Source organism: Aquarana catesbeiana, linkage group LG01 (genome assembly GCF_042186555.1).
Source record: "Aquarana catesbeiana isolate 2022-GZ linkage group LG01, ASM4218655v1, whole genome shotgun sequence".
NCBI lineage: Eukaryota > Metazoa > Chordata > Amphibia > Anura > Ranidae > Aquarana > Aquarana catesbeiana.
The window spans coordinates 720,447,969-720,469,028 of record NC_133324.1 but is presented as its reverse complement, the minus strand read 5'-3'; the positions used below and the strand labels follow the sequence as shown (position 1 = coordinate 720,469,028).

The following is a 21,060-nucleotide window of genomic DNA, read 5'->3' as shown; positions in this document are numbered from 1 at the left end:
ACCCTACCGCTACGCCCAGAGCTGTTATCTCAAGGTCCAGTGTTCCATCCTGCCTTACAAACGCTAAATTTGACAGTTTGGCTATTTAGACCTACGTTCTGAACAGTCATGGGCTTTCAGGTCCTGTCATATCTACCTTGATCAATGCAAGGAAGCCAGCTTCCAGAATGATTTATCATAGAGTCTGGAAAGCTTATGTATCCTGGTGTGAATCCAGGGGTTGGCATCCCAGAAAATATGTGATAGGTAGAATTCTTGATTTTCTACAATTAGGATTAGAGATGAAACTTTATGCAGGGGGTGATGCGTCTTAGTCCTCCGGTTTAGGCACCTCTAAACCTCTGGTACTTGAACTTGGTTCTGTCAGTGTTACAGAAACAACCTTTTGAACCAATACGTCAGATTCCTTTGGTCTTGCTGACAAGGAAACTAATTTTTCTGGTAGCCATCTCTTCTGCTAGAAGAGTATCAGAATTGGCAGCTCTTTGCTGTAAAGAGCCTTATTTGATTATACACAAGGGTAGAGTGGTACTGCGCCCTCATCCTATTTTTTACCGAAGGTGGTTTCAGATTTTCATCTAAACCAAGACATTGTTCTGCCTTCCTTTTTTCCAGATCCCTGTTCTTCGGAAGAGAGATCACTACATTCTTTGGATGTAGTAAGAGCAGTCAAGACCTATCTGGAAGCAACTGCTCAAATTTGCAAGACGTATGTCTTGTTCATGCTGCCAGAGGGTCCCAATAGAGGACAGGCAGCGTCAAAAGCGACCATTTCTAAATGGATTCGACAGTGGATTATTCAGGCTTATGGTTTGAAACCGAGGATTCCTCCGTTTCAGATCAAGGCACATTCCACAAGGGCTATTGGTGCTTCTTGGGCAGTGCATCACCAGGCCTCTATGGCTCAGATCTGCAAGGCCGCAACCTGGTCTTCAGTTCATACATTCACCAGATTTTATCAGGTGGATGTGAGAAGGCATGAGGATATCGCCTTTGGGCGTAGTGTGCTGCAGACAGCGGTACAGGGTCCTCAGGTCTGATTGCACCCTACTTGGTTGTGATTTCCCCCCCCTCAGTTGACATTGCTTTGGGACATCCCATCAGTTATTACTGTGGCTCTGTGTCCCATGATGTCCGAGAAAGAAAATAGGATTTTTTATAAAAGCTTACCTGTAAAATCCTTTTCTTTCGATGGACATCACGGGACACAGAGGTCCCGCCCCTCTTCTAATACACTCCTATTGCTTTGCTACAAAACTGAGGTATCCCTGGAAGGGGAGGGATTATATAGGGGGTTGAACTTCCTGATTAGGGTGTGACCAGTGTCCAATACCTAAAGGTACCTAAATAACCCATCAGTTATTACTGTGGCTCTGTGTCCCGTGATGTCCATCGAAAGAAAAGGATTTTACAGGTAAGCTGTTATAAAAAATCCTATTATTTAACCCATTGTCACAGAACGTCTTTATTCTTCATATACTGTATGTGACACACACCTACCTACTGTATTTCATCTTTTCTTTTTTTTTCCTTCAACTCATCTGTCTATTTAGTCATATACTGAATACATTCTTGATTTCTGCCTTCCTCACACATGGTGTCTTTTTTATTATAAATTTGCATTCTCCTTCACTTTTCCCTCCTTATATTGCTGCTGTACCTTCTCCAACTTTCCTGTACCATCCATAGACTCCTATGCCTGCTGATAAACCTGATGCACTGAAACAAAGCAAGATGGTCTTGCCAAATTGTTCTTGGGAAAAAGTGTGGTCAGACAGCTTGGAAAAGCTTGTATAGTAATGGTTTTCCCCCATGGTGAGCCGGTGTTCTGCCGAGAAAGTTCCGCTCGGCGGATAAGTTCCCCCTCCACTTGGATGGTGGGGAAGGAACCTGGACCCAGGGCGCAGGCGCCATGTACAGCTGATTGAAGCGTCTGAGCTTCGCCTATATCCGGCGGCTGAGAGTAGTTTGTATCCGCTGAGGGAACTTTCTCGGCAAGACACCGGCTCCTGCCTCTGCATTTCTTCCCTCCTTTATTGCCTATTTATCTAAGCATTATTGTTTAGGGATGAAGCTGACCCATACAATAATGTTAAATAGCTGGATAGTATAGCTCATCTTTCCAGTTTCTAATGTCTGTGGCAAGCTTGAATTGAAAATGCCCTCAGAATCTTAGCAAGACAGTGCAGCTAAGTGGTAACGCGGTTTTATTTCTGTAGCGGTCCATCAATATGAGCAGTGTGGTTAGTGTAAATGCTAGAGATCAGTGTGCTACAGAATTCATTTCCCATCATGGACACTCTCTGAATGTTTGTATGTTCTCCTTATGTTTGCCTGAACCTCTATATACTGCTGTTTTCTAGTGCAGTTTAAAAACATTAACGTGTAACTAAAGGCAAACCCCTCCTCAAGACTCCTGAGATGTGTAACGTTATTTGCCTAGGTCTAGAAATCAGGAAGTAAATGAAGAAATGTAAAAAAAAAAAAAAAAAAAAGGTTTAAAACTAGTAACTATAATATACTTTCCTATTTGCTAACTTTAGCTGCATAAGAATTAAAATAGTTGATGTTTGTTTAGAGAGTGAAGTTCCACTTTAAATCACTAAGAGAACATTTTTCTGAGGCAGTAACATTTTCTACTATAGTCCGTGAAAATGAACGCGCTTGTGTGTGCAGATATGCATGTTTACAACTCGTAAAGACTGCAAAAGGAGATACTAGACAATTTTATCCAATAGTATAGATTACTAAATGGAGTACCTGACAGCTACAGGAGTGCAATCTTACCCGAACCAGTAAGTCTTTAACTAGTTGCTGCACGCCCATCGTTAAATGACAGCGGGGTGGTGCAGCTCTCGTTCTGGGACGCTGTCAAATGACGGCGTCCCTGAAGGGCCGCTCTCCGCGCTGGCAGTGTGGCGATCACGGCCGTGCCGTGTTGCTAGGACACGATGCAACCCTGATCTCTGTAAAGAGCCACGTCCGCGGCTCTTTAACCATGTAATCGGCTGTGTCCAATGACAGCCGGTCACATGTAAACACGGAGATGCTGGTAATCGGCGGTCCTCGCCTCACACTGACAGAGTGTATGGCAAGGAAAGCCGATCCGCAGCATCTCCATCCAGGGGAACATCTACACATGTAATCAGGGCACTGATCATCAGTGCCCTGATTACAATATAGCGCCAACAGTGTCACAAATCAGTGCCCACAATTGCCCACCAGTGGCAGTAATCAGTGCCCACCACTGCCCACAAGTGCCACCAATCAGTGCCCATTAGCGATGCCAGTCAGTGCTGGCTATCAGTGCCGCCCATCAATGCCCATCACTGCTGTCGATCAATGCCCATCAGTGTTGCCAATCAGTACCGCCTATCTGTGCTGCCTATCAGTGCTGGGTTTTTCCCTATCCAGTGCTGCCTATCAGTGCCCAGCAGTGCTGCCTATCAGTGCCCAGCAGTGCTGCCTATCAGTGCCCAGCAGTGCTGCCTATCAGTGCCCACCAATGCTGCCTACCAGTGCCGCCTATTAGTGCTCATCAGTGCCGCCTATCGGTGCTCATCAATGCCACATATCAGTGCTGCATATTAGTGCCTCCTCATCAGTACCACCTAATCAGTGCCCATAAGTGACACCCCATCAATGCCCACCTGTTCAGCCTATCAGTGCCGCCTCATCAGCGCACATCAGTGAAGGAGAAAAAATACTTGGTTACAAAATTTACTGACAGAAACTAAGTAAAAAAATGTGTTTTTCAAAATTTTTGTTCAATTTTTTCTAAAAAAAATAAATAAATAAATAATACCCAGCAGAGATTAAATACCACCAAAAGAAAGCTCTGTGTGAAGAAAATGATGACTGCGCAATTGTCATTCAAAGTGCGACAGCGATGAAAGCTGAAAAATGGCTTGGGCAGGAAGGGGGTGCAAGTGGCCCTGTAGGCAAGTGGTTAATCTGGTATTGGAGGATCCCCCCCATAGGAAGCGGAGAGGGGAACAAGGCAGGGAAAAAAATAAAAGGGTATTTTTAATACTAAATAATGTAGAGAAGTGGAAATCTAAAGGTTCTGCTACCAGTGGAAGATAAGATGATGGCTTTTCATCAGAGGCTGTTGTCCTTTAGACAATTGTACAAACTTGTGGAACTAACATTGTACATATTTGATACCAATGACCCCCGTCAAAGGAATGTTTTTTTCAAGTAAACATGACATGGACTTTACATTTACAGGATTAAAGCAGATCTATACAGTACCTACACGTCGATTTTAAAGTTATGTAAATCTTCTTGCTAGGATGGAGGTCTGGAAGTTTTGCTTTTTCTGGACAAACTGCTGGGTTTGTCCCAGTGTGCTCAACCAAAACCCTAGACATTTGGTGTGGTAGTTTATGCCATTCATGTAAGCCAGTAAATTCAATTGTTTAACAAATCAGCATTTCTTTTGTTTTTTTCTATTTTGTTATAATGATAGTAGAATTGCAAATTCATCTTTGTCATTTCTGTATGGCACAGGTCATTTTAAAATAGGCATTATAGTTCATTATAGTGTCCAAATATTGTAATGTGATTTTACACTGCTAGATTATAACAAGTAAGGCCTCATACACACTGGACTTAAAAGAAAAACCTGCTTTTACGGACATTTAGTGGGTTTTTTTTTTTTTTTTGTCCAGCCTGTAAAAGCACCTCTGTTAAGTTAGGTGTTCGTGCACATATAGGGGTTTGTATATATGAGTTGTTTACAAGCTGAAAAAAAACGCATCAAAAGCGCATTCAGGAGAGCGGCTGAAGAGCAGAAACCTCGCTGAGCACACCTAAACTTGTAAATGTGTCTAAATGCGCTTAGACGTGTGAATTAATATATTCCAGTGGCCAGAATAAACGAATATTCTCGCCGGTGGAATCTGTTAATGATCAAACACTTGCCGTGCTTAAATACAATTCAAAATGCTAAAAACCCATGTGCAATACGCGGCTTTAGGTGTGTTTTTTTTTTTTAGCAGCTTTTCTTCTGCCAGGAGTTCTAGCACCCAGAAGAGTAAAGCAAACGTCCTGTGTGCATGAGTCCCTATTTTGAAATTAGTTGCACCTTGCAAAAATATAAGCACACATGAGCATCCCTAGACATTTTATTTATAGTAGAACAGCGTGAATTATGGATATTTTTTTCCCAAGTACTTTTTTTTATTCGTTTTTCTTTTTTTCCATAATTTTTATTATTTTCTGGATAATTTTGTACAAACGAGGTTATCATACAGCATGTGTCAACGCTGTATGATAACCTCTTGTTTGTACAAATTATTAGTTTTCTTTTAACCACTTCAGCCCCGGAAGAATTTGCCCCTTAATGACCAGGCCATTTTTTGCGATACGGCTCTGCATCGCTTTAACTGACAATTGCGCAGTCATGCGATGTTGTACCCAAACAAAATTTATATTCTTTTTTTTTTTTTCCCATAAATAGAGCTTTCGTATTTGATCACCTCTGCGGTTTTTATTCTTTGCGCTATAAACAAGCAAAGAGCGCCAATTTAAAAAAAAAAAACATTTGCTCTGAAAAAAGACACTGTCAGTGAAGGGGTTAACACTAGGGGCGATCAAGGGGGTTAAGTGTGTTCCCTGGGTGTGTTCTAACTGTAGGGGGGGATGGGCTACCAGTGACATGACAGAGATCACTGTTCCCGATCACTGGGAACAGAAGATTTCTGACATGTCACTAGGCAGAACTGGGAAATGCCTTGTTTACATTCCCCGTTCTGCCTGTGTACAAGGCAATTGTGGGTCGCTGGCGAAGATCGAGTCTGCCTGACCCGTGGGCACACTGTAGCAGCGCATGCGTGAGCCGCTGTACAGCTACGGCGATTCATACAGGAGTGCCATGCATATAACGACGGCGGGTGGGAAGAGGTTAAAGAAACATGTCACATTCAGATTTAGCTGTGCTGCAATGATACTGTTGCTTTACAAAGAGAAAAACCTTCCAGCACATTTATAAACTGTGCACTATACAGGTGTGCTTTCTACTTGGCTTTAAGATTCTGAAGCGGGTGAAGAACCGTTCATGTGCCTGAAGAAGGGGATTGGTCGCATGTCCTTGACAGGTCACATGACCTTCTATAATGAAGCCTTCCCTGCAGTGTTCTGTTGAGAACACTTTGAAGGACATTGTAGTCTCCACACCACACTTTTTAAATAGAATGTAAAATGCAGGTGCAGTGTGTGGACTATACACTCGCTGGCCACTTTATTAGGTACACCTTGCTAGTACCAGATTGGACCACCTTTTGGCTTCAGAACTGCCTTAATTCTTCGTGGCATATATTCAAAAAGGTGTTGGAAACACTCCCCTGAGGTTTTGGTCCATATTGACATGATAGCATCACACAGTTGCTGCTGATTTGTCAGCTGCATATCCATGATGAAAATCTCCTGTTCCACATCCTAAAAGTGCCCTGTTGGATTGAGATCTGGTGACTGTTGAGGCCATTGGAGTACAGTGAACTCAATTGTGATGTTCAAGAAACCATCGGTGAGATGATTTGAGCTTTGTGACATGGTGCATATTATCATGCTGGAAGTAGCCATCAGAAGATGGGTACACTGTAGTCAGAAAGGGATGGACATGGTCAGCAACAATACTCGTGTAGGCCGTGGCATTTTAAAAATGCTCAATTGGTGCTAAGGGGCACAAAGTGTGCCAAGAAAATATTCCTCACACCATTACACCACCACCTCCAGCCTGTACCATTGATACAAGGCAGGATGGATCCATGCTTTTATGTAATTTACTCCAAATTCTGACCCTACCATCTGAATGTCGCAGGTGAAATTGAGACTCATCAGACCAGGCAACGTTTTTCCAATCTTCTATTGTCCCATTTTGGTGAACCTGTGTGAATTGTAGCCTCAGTTTCCTGTTGTTAGCTGACAGGAGTGGCACCCGGTGTGGTCTGCTGCTGCTGGCCATCTTCTTCAAGGTTCGATGTGATGTGCGTTCAGAGGTGGCATTCTGCATACCTTGGTTGTAATGAGTGGTTATTTGAGTTACTGCTGCCTTTCTATCATCTCGAACCAGTCTGCCCATTCTCCTCTGACATCAACAAGGTATTTTCCTCCACACAACTGCCACTCACTGGGTATTTTCTCTTTTCTGTGACCATTCTCTGTAAACCCTAGAGATGGTTGTCTGTGAAAATCACAGTAGATCAGCAGTATTTCAAAATACTCAGACCAGCCCGTCTGGCACCAACAACCATGTCATATTCACAGTCACTTAAATCCCCTTTCTTCCCCATTCTGCTGCTCCGTTTAAACTTCAAGTCGTCTTCACCACATCTAGATGCCTAAATGCAATGAGTTGCTGCCATGTGATTGGCTGATTAGCAGTTTGTGTTACCAAGCAATTGAACAGGTGAACCTAATAAAGTGGCCGGTGAGTGTATATTGCTGTGTTCTGTGGGTAGTGTTAAACCACTATCCACATATGGCCCCTCAAATTCCAGTGAACTGCAAAGTGATGGTAACAAAAATAAATGACCTACTGAAATTTTTTTTTTTTTTTTAGCTATCTATTCAGGAGTGGAAATATAGAACATCCAGGTGACAAGCTGTTTAACACCACCGTCCAGGCGTTACCAGCAGAGGTTAGTAATGTATGGCTAATATTCTGCATAAAATGTTGAAAAGGTATAGTAAGTTGAATATATTGTCAGTTGTGGTAATGTAAGTGTTATTATCACATACATGTGATTTGTGTGGACTTGGAACCTTTCTTGACTGGTACATGTAGACCACATGCCCGAAAGCTGTTATAGTGGGGTGTCTAAGGTGTGCTTTTAAATGATGAGACTAAAACCATATACAAGCCACGGATGTCCTTCTTTTATTGTATATTTTCTAAGTTCTACTCTCATTTTGCTTCTGTTCAATTCAGAAACTTCCTAGTCCCTCCCCAGTGACGTCACACCTCCAGCAAAACAAATGATCTCCCTCAGTAAGATCCCACACCCAGCACACATATATTGGTTGGTCTTTCCTCTGTTTCCTCCCTGCAGCACACGCAGTCTGCAGTCCACACACTTCAAGCTCACAAGTTACATATAGAACACGGTCAATGTTCTCCCTGTAGACATTGCACACTGGGCCCAGACATACAATGTGTAGGTTTAATACTAAGTATTGGTTCACACCTCTGCGTTTGCACGGGCACAGCAGCCCATTCACTTGAATGGACTGCTTACCTGCAGGAAAAACAGGAAAAAGGTACCTGCACCTTTTTAACCACTTCAGCAGCAGAAGATTTGGCTGCTGAATGACCGGGTCATTTTCTGCGATTCGGCACTGCGTCGCTTTAACTGACAATTGCACGGTCGTGCGACACTGTACCCAAACAAAATTGACGTCCTTTTTTTCCCACAAATAGAGATTTCTTTTGGTGGTTTTTGATCGCCTCTGTGGTTTTTTATTTTTTGTGCTATAAACAAAAAAAGAGCGAGAATTTTGAAAAAAACACAATATTTTGTACTTTTTGCTATAATAAATATCCCTTTTTTTTTTTTTTTTTTAAATCTAATTTTTTCTCAGTTTAGGCCGATATGTCTTCTTCTACATATTTTTGGTAAAAAAAACGCAATAAGCGTATATTGATTGGTTTGCGCAAAAGTGATAGCTTCTACAAAGGGGATAGATTTATAGCATTTTTTTTATTTATTTATTTTTTTTTTTACTGGTAATGGCGGCGATCTGCAATTTGTATCGGGACTGCAACATTATGGCGGACACATCGGACATTTTTGACACATTTGTGGGACCATTGGCATTTATACAGTGATCAGGGCTATAAAAATGCATTGATTACTGTAAAAATGTCACTGGCAGGGAAGGGGTTCACACTAGGGGGCAATCGGGGGGTTATGTGTGTTCCCTAGTGTGTGTTTCTAACTGAAGTGGAGGGGACTGACTAGAGGAAGTGATGGATCGTGGTTCAGTTTACACACACTCGTCCCTGTTCTGTCTCTCGTGCTTGTGATCACTCGTGGCTGGCGGTCATGAGCATCGGCACCCCCTCTGGCGGCGCGCCTGCTATCCTGATCCTGCGACCCATTGTATAGCTATGATGGTTCACGGGATTGTTCTGACCTGGCGCAGTAAAATGACGGTGGCTGGTCTGCAAGCGGTTAACGTCACAGCTGCAAGGAAAATTGCATGGTGCTTTTGCACCATGCGATTTCCCAAACTCGCAAACACATTGCGTGTTTAGTTGGAAGTCTGCAGTGTATATGCATTAACCTATCCATGACCAGTATGTGTGCATTAAACTCTGTAATCCGCTACCACACCTTTAGTCAAAGGTGGGGATTAGCAATGCTTAATGCTTCCAAATTTATTAAAATAATTTTGTATTTGGAAAGTTCAGAATAGGTTTTTCTAAAGGAGGTTAGGGATTGTAAAGCCAGCTTGTTAACGAAAAATTCTGTAAATAGAGCAATGCCATAAGAGGCCGTTTTTTGTTGTGTCTTCTAACCCTACCATTAGGGTTGATCTTACACACCGTAATAGGGGTTTTGAGTATCAATATAAAAATGAGAGGGGAGAGTGGGCATCTCTGGCGTGTTCTGTTGGCTATCAAAGTCCTGTGAAATGGCTTTTTTCACCTTCACTGCTGTGACCGGAATCAAATACAGCGCACCAGAACCCCTCTTGGGTGTGGCCTATGTTTACAGTGATGGAAACTAGAGCATGATCCAATATGATATGGGCTCTATTGTAAAAGCAACAATTAAGTGGAGAGATGAGTGAGGAACGAAATAGTAATCAATTCTAGAGTAAGGACTGAAAGTGATACTAAACACATACTGTTTAATTTACTTCTCTTTCTGTATGTGGATGATGGCATTGTAATTACTTTAATTTAAAAAAAATTCTATGTACAGGCGGTCCCCTAGTTACAAACATCCCACTTACAAACAACTCCTACTTACAAAGGGAGGGAGACAACAGGAAGTGAGGGGAAATCTACCCCTACTCCTACTTACAAAGGGTGGTAGACAACAGGAAGTGAGGGGAAATCTACCCCTAGAAAGGGAAATTCACTCCTGTAAGAGTTATCATGGGTAAAAGGTACCTCCAGTGATGCTTTATCACCAAGGCTTGTTTCCACAACAACCCAAAATTTTCAAAATCCAATTGTCATTGGGACAGAAAGTGAGGTGAAATCTTCTGAACATGGGCACACACAGCAAAACAAACGTTACAAGGGTGTTAAACCTTCCCTATGCTATCCAAAAAGCTTAAAAATATTTTCTGGCTGAAGCTACACTTAAAAAATGTACCTGTTCCAACTTACAAACAGATTCAACTTAAGAACAAGCCTACGGTCCCTATCTTGTTTGTAACCTGGGGACCGCCGGTACCCTTTTTCCTAATTAATACACAGCTGTAACGTGTCCCAGGTGTTTCCCAGCCTGTCTGCAGGGAAAAGGTGGCAGGAGGGGTTTCAAGTCCTCTGCTACTGGTCACATGTTCAAGTTAAAAAACAAAAACGGCCATTTGGGATACTGAGTAAAATAAATATAAAAAAACTGTTGTCATTTACCACTGTGTATACACCCACATGTGTGACTCTATAGTCACATGGGCTGCTCAGATGTGATAGGGAGGAAATGCTCAGGGTAGAAAATACATTGAAAGCTGAGCATGTGCACTAGCTGCCAAAACTGTAAAATCCCCAACTGCGGTGGGGACATGAACAGAAGGGGGAGACGTCTCAGCCTCTCACTGAAGAGCTTTTTAAAATCATTGCAAGTAAGAGTATGACAGATGTGAGGCAAGACCTCAAACAGAGGCCCCAGGGCTACATTCAATTTTAACATCTACTCTTCCTCTGGAAAACCATCTGTTTGAAGAGCGTGGTGCTGCTGCTCAGATTTTTAAAAAGGTTTCAAATACTTTATGGGGCACATTTCTCCACCCCTGTCATTCACCTGAATGGCTAGTGTTTTTATTGCTAATTATGGAAAGACCTGTGACAGCAATTTGTGAGTCAAAAGAATACCTGTTGCTGTCATACCCTTCAAATTACACTCCTGGTGTACCGACTGCTCTCATACCCTGCACACACTTCTGCACATATTGGCCTGTCACACCTTTGCATGCCTCCATGGCACATACTCTCCATTGTTATACCCTCCGCACCTCACATTATAATTTCCCCCTGTAATACCCTCTACACTCATTTCCAGCACATATTTTCCCCAGTAATATCCTCTGCACTTTTCTTCTGCACATACTACCTCCAGTCTTGCACTGTTCCCCTCTTCCTGCATTAAAGGGGTTGTAAACCCTTGTGTTTTTTCACCTTAATGCATCCTATGCATTAAGGTGAAAAAGCTTCTGACACCGACCAGCCCCCCCTGTTTTACTCACCTGAGCCAGTTTGTTCCCACGGAGGAGACTTGCTCTACCTCTCTGCCCGTCTCGGTTCTTGATTGGATTGACTGATAGCAGCACAGCCATTGCCTCCTGTTGCTGTCAATCAAATCCAATGACTTGGGGGGTGGGGGGGTCGAGTCCCGCTTTCTGTGTGAATACATGCAGAAGCAGGACTTCGGAGCGCGCCCGCACGGGTGTCCACCAAGGAGAGTGCTTCTCCGACGTGGACACCTGTTGCGGGGAGGAGCTACCAGCGCCGCCGGGGGACCCCAGAATAGGTGGATTGGGGCCACTCTGTGCAAAACGTACTGCACAGTGGAGGTAAGTATGACATGTTTGTAATTTAAAAAAAAAAAAAAAAAAGAGGGTTTACAACCCCTTTAATTTTTCCTGGCATACCCATTCCACACATATTGCCTCCCATCATACAATCAGCAATCAATTTTTTCCCCTGTAAATACTGTCTGCTGTCATATTCTTGCACACTTTTCTCCTATACATAGTGTCCGGTATTATGCCCTCTGTACTCCCCCTGTACATACTGCCCCTGTTATATCATCTGCACCCTTTTCTTGCACACACTTTCCTATGTCATACCCATTGCCCTTTTCTCCTGCACATACCTGCACTGCCTCATAACTTCTGCATGCCTCTCATACTTACTGCCTGCAATTTCCAATTAACATCACATTTGTAAAACCTGTGAATTTTACAATTTATTTAGCTTACTATAGATAAAATTGGCTTTGTATATATGAAATGCTCAGTTTGTGTATATGAAATGTCTGATTGTGGCTGGAACTATTGCTACATCAATAAGGTGTATTACTACAAGGTTATCACATATACAGGTGTGCAGTCTGCCATCATCTATATAACACATTAAATATAAATACAACAAGAAACATGCAGATTTGGTTTGGACTCTTCCTGCAGGTGTGACTGGGTGGGATTAAATGCCAATTAGGATGTATTCCATTACACCCACCATCAGAGCTATGAAGGAAGTTACATCATTTGCAGAGTCTGAGACTACAGAGGGGTGTGTTCTAGGCCAAAGATGGAGCAGGAAGTGGCTATGAAAGGCATTCTGTCTACATCAGACTATACAGACTGTCACATGGTACAAAGCCACAACTAAAACCCAGAATAGCAGGAGATCTGCAGACATCAGAACAACATGGTACAGAGGTATGATCTATGCTGGGACTGATCATTCCATTCAGTTCTAGTGAAAAGAAAGCCGGAGGTTAGCTTTAACAAATTTACAGAGGATTATTATATTTTTATTATGGGAGCCACTACTGCTGTAATGTCTCTTGACTGTTGGAATTTTACTTCATATTTTGCATAACAGCAGCTAAATTTACCAACAACTAAGTACTGTATACATAACAAAACAGTGTTGCGCTTCCTAACTCCCAATAGATCCTTAAATAAGAATATGTGATTAACTTGCAATTGAGTGAAAAGTACACAATAATGAAATATACGTGTTCCCTAAGTGGGAGTAGTGAACAATAAAGATAAAGTTCACACTCTCAAAAAATGAATGGAATAAAAATAAGAGTCTGAATGCACAAATATAATCCTCAGAGTCTTCTGCACAAAAAACGCACAACACACCACCAGTGCATAAAGGTGAAAATGCAAGTGCTCTCCTCCACCTCAATATCCCAGCCGCTCACCTCACGTTCTGACCCCTGTTTCACCAGAAGGTCAGAAAAAGCAGGTTCCCTCTCTGGGATACAAACGGATCAGCTGGTCATGGAACTTCTATTCCTTCCGTGCTGCCTCCGGATGATTAGATGGTTACCAGCCAGTACAAATTCCCTCAATGGGGTCCGGTGCACATGGGAATAACAAAATCTAGTGCTCTCTGTATATCAAAACTGTTTATTTCCTCATTAAAACATTAAAATGTTACTCACAAACGCAGCACCTAATCAGTGCGGGCTCAGGATGCATAGAAATGACAAGATGCTCGCAGGATGACGCTGCTACTGCGACTCCTTACCCCTACACGCGTTACGTCGAATGGGCTGCTACACCACCGTGACTTTTTCAGTAAGGGCTGGAAACTGAACCAACTAAGTACTGTAGTATGCAGAACTACACCTAAAATATCTACCTAAATCACATCCAGTGAGGAAAACCTTCAGACAGCACAGTTGTTGAAATTTTGTTTAATAAACTCTGAAACAAAATCTGACGCATCAAATGAAAATGAATCTAAAATGGTTTTACATTTAATACTGGCTATATTAATCATGCAGACACATTTTTTTTTTTTTCCCAGAAGGTTAATAATCTTCCAGAAGCATTGCAAATAGATGAAGATGGATTCATACAAATAGGTAAACAATGGTTCTTTATCACTTTCTTACAGTGTCCATTCTAAAGTGAACATTGATTTTACTATTCTTCATCTACCACCTCCCAAACGTTTTTGTTCTTGGTCTAGAGAGAGAGAGTTTAACAAGACTCGTGGCCACTCATTAAAATTAGAAGAAAAGCGGTTTAACCTTAAACTACGTAGAGGGTTCTTTACTGTAAGAGCGGCAAGGATGTGGAATTCCCTTCCACAGGCGGTGGTCTCAGCGGGAAGCATCGATAGTTTCAAGAAACTATTAGATAAGCACCTAAATGACTGCAACATACAGGGATATGCAATGTAATACTGACACATAATCACACATAGGTTGGACTTGATGGACTTGTGTCTTTTTTCAACCTCACCTACTATGTAACTATATATGTTTAGTTTCTTCCTAGTTACATAGTTAAAACGAAAAATAAACATCTGTTGAATTAAACCTTGACTAAGGTAATCACAGTCCTAAATGTATGTTTCACCCTTCGTGTTTTACCTGTAGAAGCAGCTGAATGTTTTCCTATGTGTCCATGCACATTAGAGACATTTAGAGACATATTTTAAGCTCAGCGTTTAGAGGCAGAAAAAAAAAACCCTTCTAGTTCACGTTTTTGAGAGGAGTTTTCTGGCAGAAAAAAAAAAAAAACACTAAATGCTTCTAAACACCTGTACAAAATTCTCTATATGGCCTTATGCACCCGGTCAGCTTATGGTGCATGGACCCTTAAAGTAAACTCAAATTGTAAATATTTGCTCTCTTATGGGAAACATCTAGAAGCGTTAAATGTGGTTAAGCAGCACGCTAAAATAAAGCTACCCTTTTGTCTTGAATTTTTCCTGAAAAATGCAGTTCCTGTGCAGGCAATAGGCACTCCTCAGCCAGGAATGTGTATAAATCTGACAAGCCAGCTTTAACCACTTAAATACGGGGCACTTATACACCTTCCTGCCCAGACCAATTTTCAGCTTTCAGCGCTGTAGCAGTTTGAATGACAATTGCGCGGTCATCCATCACTGTACCCAAACTAAATTTTTATCGTTTTGTTCCCACAAATAGAGCTTTCTTTTGGTGGTATTTGATCACCTCTGCGTTTTTTATTCTTTGCTAAACAAAAAAATACCGAACATTTTGAAAAAAAATAAAAGTTTTGCTTTTCTTTCTGTTATAAAATTTTGTAAATAAGTTTTCTCTTTCACTCATGGGCACTGATAAGGCGTCACTGACAGGCATTGATGAGGTGGCACCAGTGAGCGGGCACTGACATGCGGCACTGATGGGCACTGGTAGGCGGCACTGATGGGTGGCACTGATATGCAGCACTGATGGGCCTTGATAGGCGTCACTGATGGGCACTCATGGGTGGCACTGGTGGGCACTGATAGGCGACAGTGATGGGCACTGAAAGGCTGCAAAGATGGGTTCTTATGGGTGGCACTGATGGGTGGCACTGATGGGCACTGATAGGCGGCACTGATGGGCACTGATAGGCACTGATAGGCGGCACTGATGGGCACTGATAGGCGGCACTGATGGGCACTGATAGGCGGCACTGATGGGCATCCCTGGTGGCACTGGCAGTGGTAGGCATTGAGTGGGCACTGATTGGCAGCTGTCTGGGCACAGATTGGTATTTCCCTGGGTGTCTAGGGGGGGCATACCTGGTGGTCTAGTGTGGATGGCCATCCTGGTGGTCCTGGGCGGCATGATGGTGGTCCTGGGCGGGATCCGAGGGGGGGCTGTGCTAATAAACGATTGGCTCTCCTCTACTCGCGTCTGTCAGACGTGAGTGAGGAAAAGCCGATCACCAGTTATTCCTATTTACATTGTGATCAGCCGTGATTGGACACGGCTGATCACGTGGTAAAGAGTCTGTCAGAGACTCTTTACCTAGATCGGAGTTGCGGTGTGTCAGACTGACACACCTCAACAACGATCGAGCGATGCGCGCCATATGACGCCCAGTCAGGTTATTGAAAACAACTTTGCCTCTATATGGCGGGCAGCAAGTGGTTAAGGCGGAAGCAGGCGCATGCCCAGTAATGCAAGTAATCCACTGTCCTAACTGCAGACTCTGAAACTGCATGGCAAATGCCGGTGGACAGAGGGAGGAGACCCTACCTAGTAAGAACCTGTAAGCAAAGTTCAACTGTCAACCCCCCCCTCCCCGCTGTAGATGGGGAATACAATCTGCACACTCTTAAGCCTCGTACACACGATCGGATTTTCCACCGTGAATTGTGTGTTGACAGACTGTTGGCCTAAAATCCCACTGTTTGTGTGCACCATTGGACAACTGGTGTCAGATTTTCTGCAGACAAATGTTGGATGGCAGGCTTTTAAATTTTCCGCGGACATCGGTCTGTTGTCAGATTTTCCGATTGTGTGTACACAAGTCCATCAGACAAAAGTCCAAAGTACAAACACGCATGCTCGGAATCAATGCTCACCAAACACAACATTAGCAGAAGGAACCCAAAGGGTGGCACTAAAGAGCTGAAAAGCCATGTAGTACGTCACTACGTTCGTGTTTGTTGGCCGACAATTGTGTGCCGTTTGTATGCAAGACAAGTTCATGGGCAACGCCCTTCGGACAAAAGCCTGATGCTTTGTCTGCGGAAAATCTGATCGCGTGTACGAGGCTTAAGGCTTCATGTACACAGTATGTTTTTACAACCTCTCCTGAATGATTTTACTTGACAGATAGTAACCAGTGTTTACATGGCGCATTTAGCCATGTTTGCGTTTAGAAGAATTTTTCATTTTTAGCTATTTGTAAAACAAAAGTCTGTAAACGAAACGCGATTTACCGCGTTTTCAAGCTGTTACAGGCATTTGGCGTTTCAAATGCCTCTGAACATCTGTCCTCAACGCATTTTTTTGCGCTCCAAAAAATGCTTCTAAACTCAACTGCCTAGAAACGACTATAAACGACCCTGTGTACATGTACTGATAAGATAACATAGAGGAGAGTTCAGGGGCAGCTGAAAAAAATGCCCAACTGCTTCTAAAAATCCTTTTATCAGCAACAGTGTACATGAGGAAAACATTGATTGTCCTACACACATTACTGGAGTGAGAACAATCATTCTAGGGCCATGAATTATTCTAAACTGATGGCATGTAGGACCTTTAAAGTGACGCTTATTGAAAGTTTAGGGTGCCGAAGTTTGCTGCTGTTACCCACAATTTTAAGGATTGACATGTTAGGTATTTATTTAACCACTTGCTTACTGGGCACTTAAACCCCCCTCCTGTCCAGACCAATTTTCAGCTTTCAGCGTTGATGCACTTTGAATGACAATCCTTTTTTTCCCACAAATAAAGCTTTCTTTTGGTGGGATTTGATCACCTCTGCGGTTTTTATTTTTTGTTAAAAAAAAATTTAAAAAGACAGAATTAAAAAAAAAAAAAAAAAATTATATTTTTTATATTTTGTTGTAAAATTTTACAAACAGGTAATTTTTCTCCTTCATTGATGTACGCTGATGAGGCGGCACTGATGGGCACCAATAGGTGGCAATAATGGGCACTAATCGGCACTGGTTGGTTACACTGATAGCCAGCACTGCTAGGTGGCACTTATTGGCACCACTGGTGGTCATTGATAGGTGGCACTTGTGGGCATTGATAGGTGGCACTCATGGGCATTAATGGATGGCACTGGTGGGCACTGGCAGGTGGCAATGGCAGGTGACACTGGCAGGGGGTACTGGTGGGCACAGATGAGGCAGAATTGCCTCTTCCTCTTCGGGACCGATGTCCCTTGCACATAAGCCGGTGATCAGCGTGAGGAGAAAAAAAAAACAATTACAGAGCTTTTGTTTACATCATGTGATCAGCTGTCATTGGCTGACAGCTGATCACGTGGTAAGGGGCCAGGATTAGCCCCTTACTCGGATCTGTGATCACCTGAGTCTCAGTGAATCAGTGATCACAGCGCAGGGAGCGTGCAAAGGGGAGGCAGTCATATGACGGCCTCCCGGAAATTCAAGTCTGCGCTGTGGCCGTCATTTGGCTATAGCGCGGACACCAAGTGGTTAATCGACACAACAAAAAATAAGTAATATTACATTTTGTGGCCTAAAATTAATGTCCAAGTATTTTTTTTTTTTTACTAAAATTTCGAGCTTGATAAACCGTTGCTAATTTTTTCAAATGTGTGCAAAAAAACAATAAAAAGCTCTGGCAAAAGGGTTAAGATACTATCTCTGACAGCATTTGGTGATATCCCTACTGTGCTGCTCAAGGTTTCCCTTGCTGCAGAGGAAGCTGCATGTGCAGTGCAAGGATCTCTCTGCTTCATACATTATGTGTATTTGTTAATATTACCCCATCTGACATTAAATCAATCAGTAGTTATCAGGGAGGCGGTTCTAACAATATGGAAGCAAAGCTCTGCTCCTTTACCAGGGTGGCTGTCTCCACACAGAAACAGTTTAGAACAAGAAAAGGTAAAACTGCTCATAGATGGACTAAAATGTCGATCAATGTATGGCAGTCTCATTTAGACAGAATTTGATTGTTAGATCGACTTCTGTCAAACAGAAATGTTGGAAAACATTTTGTCAATCTGCGGTTGCAGCTACTATTCAGTGTACTCTGACAGCAGAGGAGTCTCATTGTTAGAATACAATGTCCCAGCTGGGAGGATTCCTCTGTCCACCTCTCGTGTCGATATGCAGGTATACAAAGCATAGTTGCATGTTATGACACACATACCTCTCATTGTTCTCTCCTTAACCACCTCAATATTGGAACCTTTCACCCTCTTCTTGCTCAGACTATTGTTCAGATTCCTGTGCTGTCACACTTTAAATGGCATTGCTTGTAATGTAATTTAAATGACAATGTCTTGCAACCCTGTACCCAAGTTACTTTTTTATATATATATTTTTTTTAGACAGAGCTTTGTTTTTGGTGGTATTTAATCACAACTGAGTTTGTTATAAAATTTTGCAAATAATTTTCTTAAATTTAGACCAAAATGTATTATGCTACATTTAAAAAATAACCCAAATCAGTGTATATAATTTAGTCTGTGTGACCGTTATATAGTCTACAAACTATGGTATGTATATACATTTGAAGATTGATCAGTCCTGATGTGCTGACTGCCTTTCTCATTTCTTGAGGACCTAAATGTTAGGGCAGTACAAATACCTCCCCCCAAAAAAACCTTTTTGGAAAGTATGCAATCCAAGGTATTTAGTTGTGGACGCATGTTGAAGTGTTTTTTTTTTTTTTTTTTTTTTCTCCTCACAATTCTTTGGAAAATTATGAAAGTAAATAAATTTTTAAAATGACAATTTTGTGAAAAAAATTGTTTCACACAGCACAGGCATACTTGCAGTTACACCCCAAAACACATTCTGTTACTCCTTCCTAGTATGGAGTTACCACATGTATGGGACTTTTTTGAAGCCTAGACACAGAGTGGCCCAAAATCTAAGGAGCACCTTCAGGCTTTCTAAGGGCATAAATTACACATCTAATTTACTGACTAAGAAAATTGAATGGGCTCACAAGACAGTATAAAATATATAAAGGTTTATAGAATGTACCATCATCCAAATTTACTTAAAGAGAGTGTTTGGGAGTGAGGGCCCCACCCCAGACTCGCCAAAGAAAAAGAAGGCAGGCGGACTATCTCGGTACATGTAAAAAAGGTATGTAGCAGTATACAAATCAAATGTAAAATTAACAAAATTTATTAATACAAAAACAACACAGAATATATTAAAAGAATACACAGATGACATAATATTTTTACTAGTTTCGCGGGTTTGCCGCTTCATCAGGAAATACATCTGCAGATAAAGTAAAAATACAAAAATATGGGGAATGTTACAAGATCATGTAGTGGGGGAAAGGGGTAAAGGAAGTTATATCAAATAAATAGGGCTGCTTACCCATGCTTCGGTATATGCAAGGCACAGAACAACCAGGCAAAGCCTCCCGCGGCGATTGGGAAGGACATATATAGGAAATCACCAGAGGACTAGTGTCTGAATGAAATGGAATAAAAATATATATATAATATATCAGACAGATGCCCAATGTCAAGGAAGAAAGTGCTGGTGCAAAGAAGGGCATGGATCACAAGGGAGAGGTAAAGATAGATGATGAACAGTGAAATGTGATGGGATAAAAAAAAGGGGAGGGGGGGGCGGAGGAAAGAGGCGGAGGAAAGAAAGAAGAAAAGGGAAAAAAAGAAGAGAGAGAGGGAGGAGAAAGATGATCAGAGCAAAAAGGGAAAAAGCAAAAAATGGGGGGGAGGGGATAAAAGGAAGGAGAATCCAGAGTGGGGGGAAAAAAGGGGGTGGAGAACAGGGGAAGGAGGAGGTGAAGATGGTGTGGGTCCATATACCAAAAGAAAAAACACAAAAATAAGTCAATAACCAATTAATTGTGCATGAAAGCTAAATGTGGAAACCAAAGCATAGGACTGTGAAGGTGGTGAAATAGCATACAATCAAGGGGAAAGAAAATGCCAAGGAATAAACCAGAGAATACAACCAAACTGGGTGCAATGGTGACAGGGGTTGATAATTGCCTTGATCAAATGGGTATTGATATGAGGGGCCCGGAGAAGATATCCCGCTTGCTTAGGTTGGCATGGATAAATATAGATCAAAAAATAAAATAAGCCTAGCACTAATTGCACGAGATATGCGCAATATAAAGTGTCATGGCATTTGGAAACAAGATCCAGTATCTATAAAAATAGTGATAAGATTTGTATGTTCAATATAATATGGCTGTAATGCCTACCAGATCGCAGTCACAACCAAGGCAAGTGTGGTCAAAGGACAGACGTGTAGTAGGTAATGTAAGTGGACTGACTTATGTTGACACAGATACGGAGCCTCTCCGGGTCCAACGCTAGCCACTCTGATCAGCGGGGCATGCCTGCTATATATGTCCTCCAACCCTGTGACGTAATGGCAGCGTTAGCGCCAGCGTTGGCGTCCAATAACGTCACAGGATCAAGGGTCCCACAGCGTGCGCGAATGTGGATCGCACGCGCCTGCGCACAAGCCTCACAGAGCCAGTGGACAGAGAGTACCGCGCGTGTAGAGCGCATGCACCTCAACGCCACTGGACAAAGCCCAGGCAGCGCGCGCACACTTGCGCATTGGCCTTGGGGCCCCGGCTGAGGCATAGACAAGCAGCCAGACAAACCACCCCTAGTGAAGGGGGGGCCGTCTAGTCACCAGTCGCCGCATGGGGACAGTACTCAGGAAGCCAAGGCCAG

At 42.5% G+C, this 21,060-nt stretch overlaps 1 protein-coding gene across 1 annotated transcript in view; it reads left to right on the top strand.

Annotated features, from left to right (window-relative positions):
* MGAT4D (MGAT4 family member D) overlaps positions 1-21,060 on the top strand; it is a 242,233-nt gene that overhangs the window by 198,021 nt on the left and 23,152 nt on the right. Inside the window, exons 13-14 of the mRNA XM_073604110.1 lie at positions 7,565-7,643; positions 13,730-13,787. Of these exons, the coding sequence (XP_073460211.1) occupies positions 7,565-7,643; positions 13,730-13,787 (137 nt within the window). The remainder of the gene's footprint in view (positions 1-7,564; positions 7,644-13,729; positions 13,788-21,060) is intronic.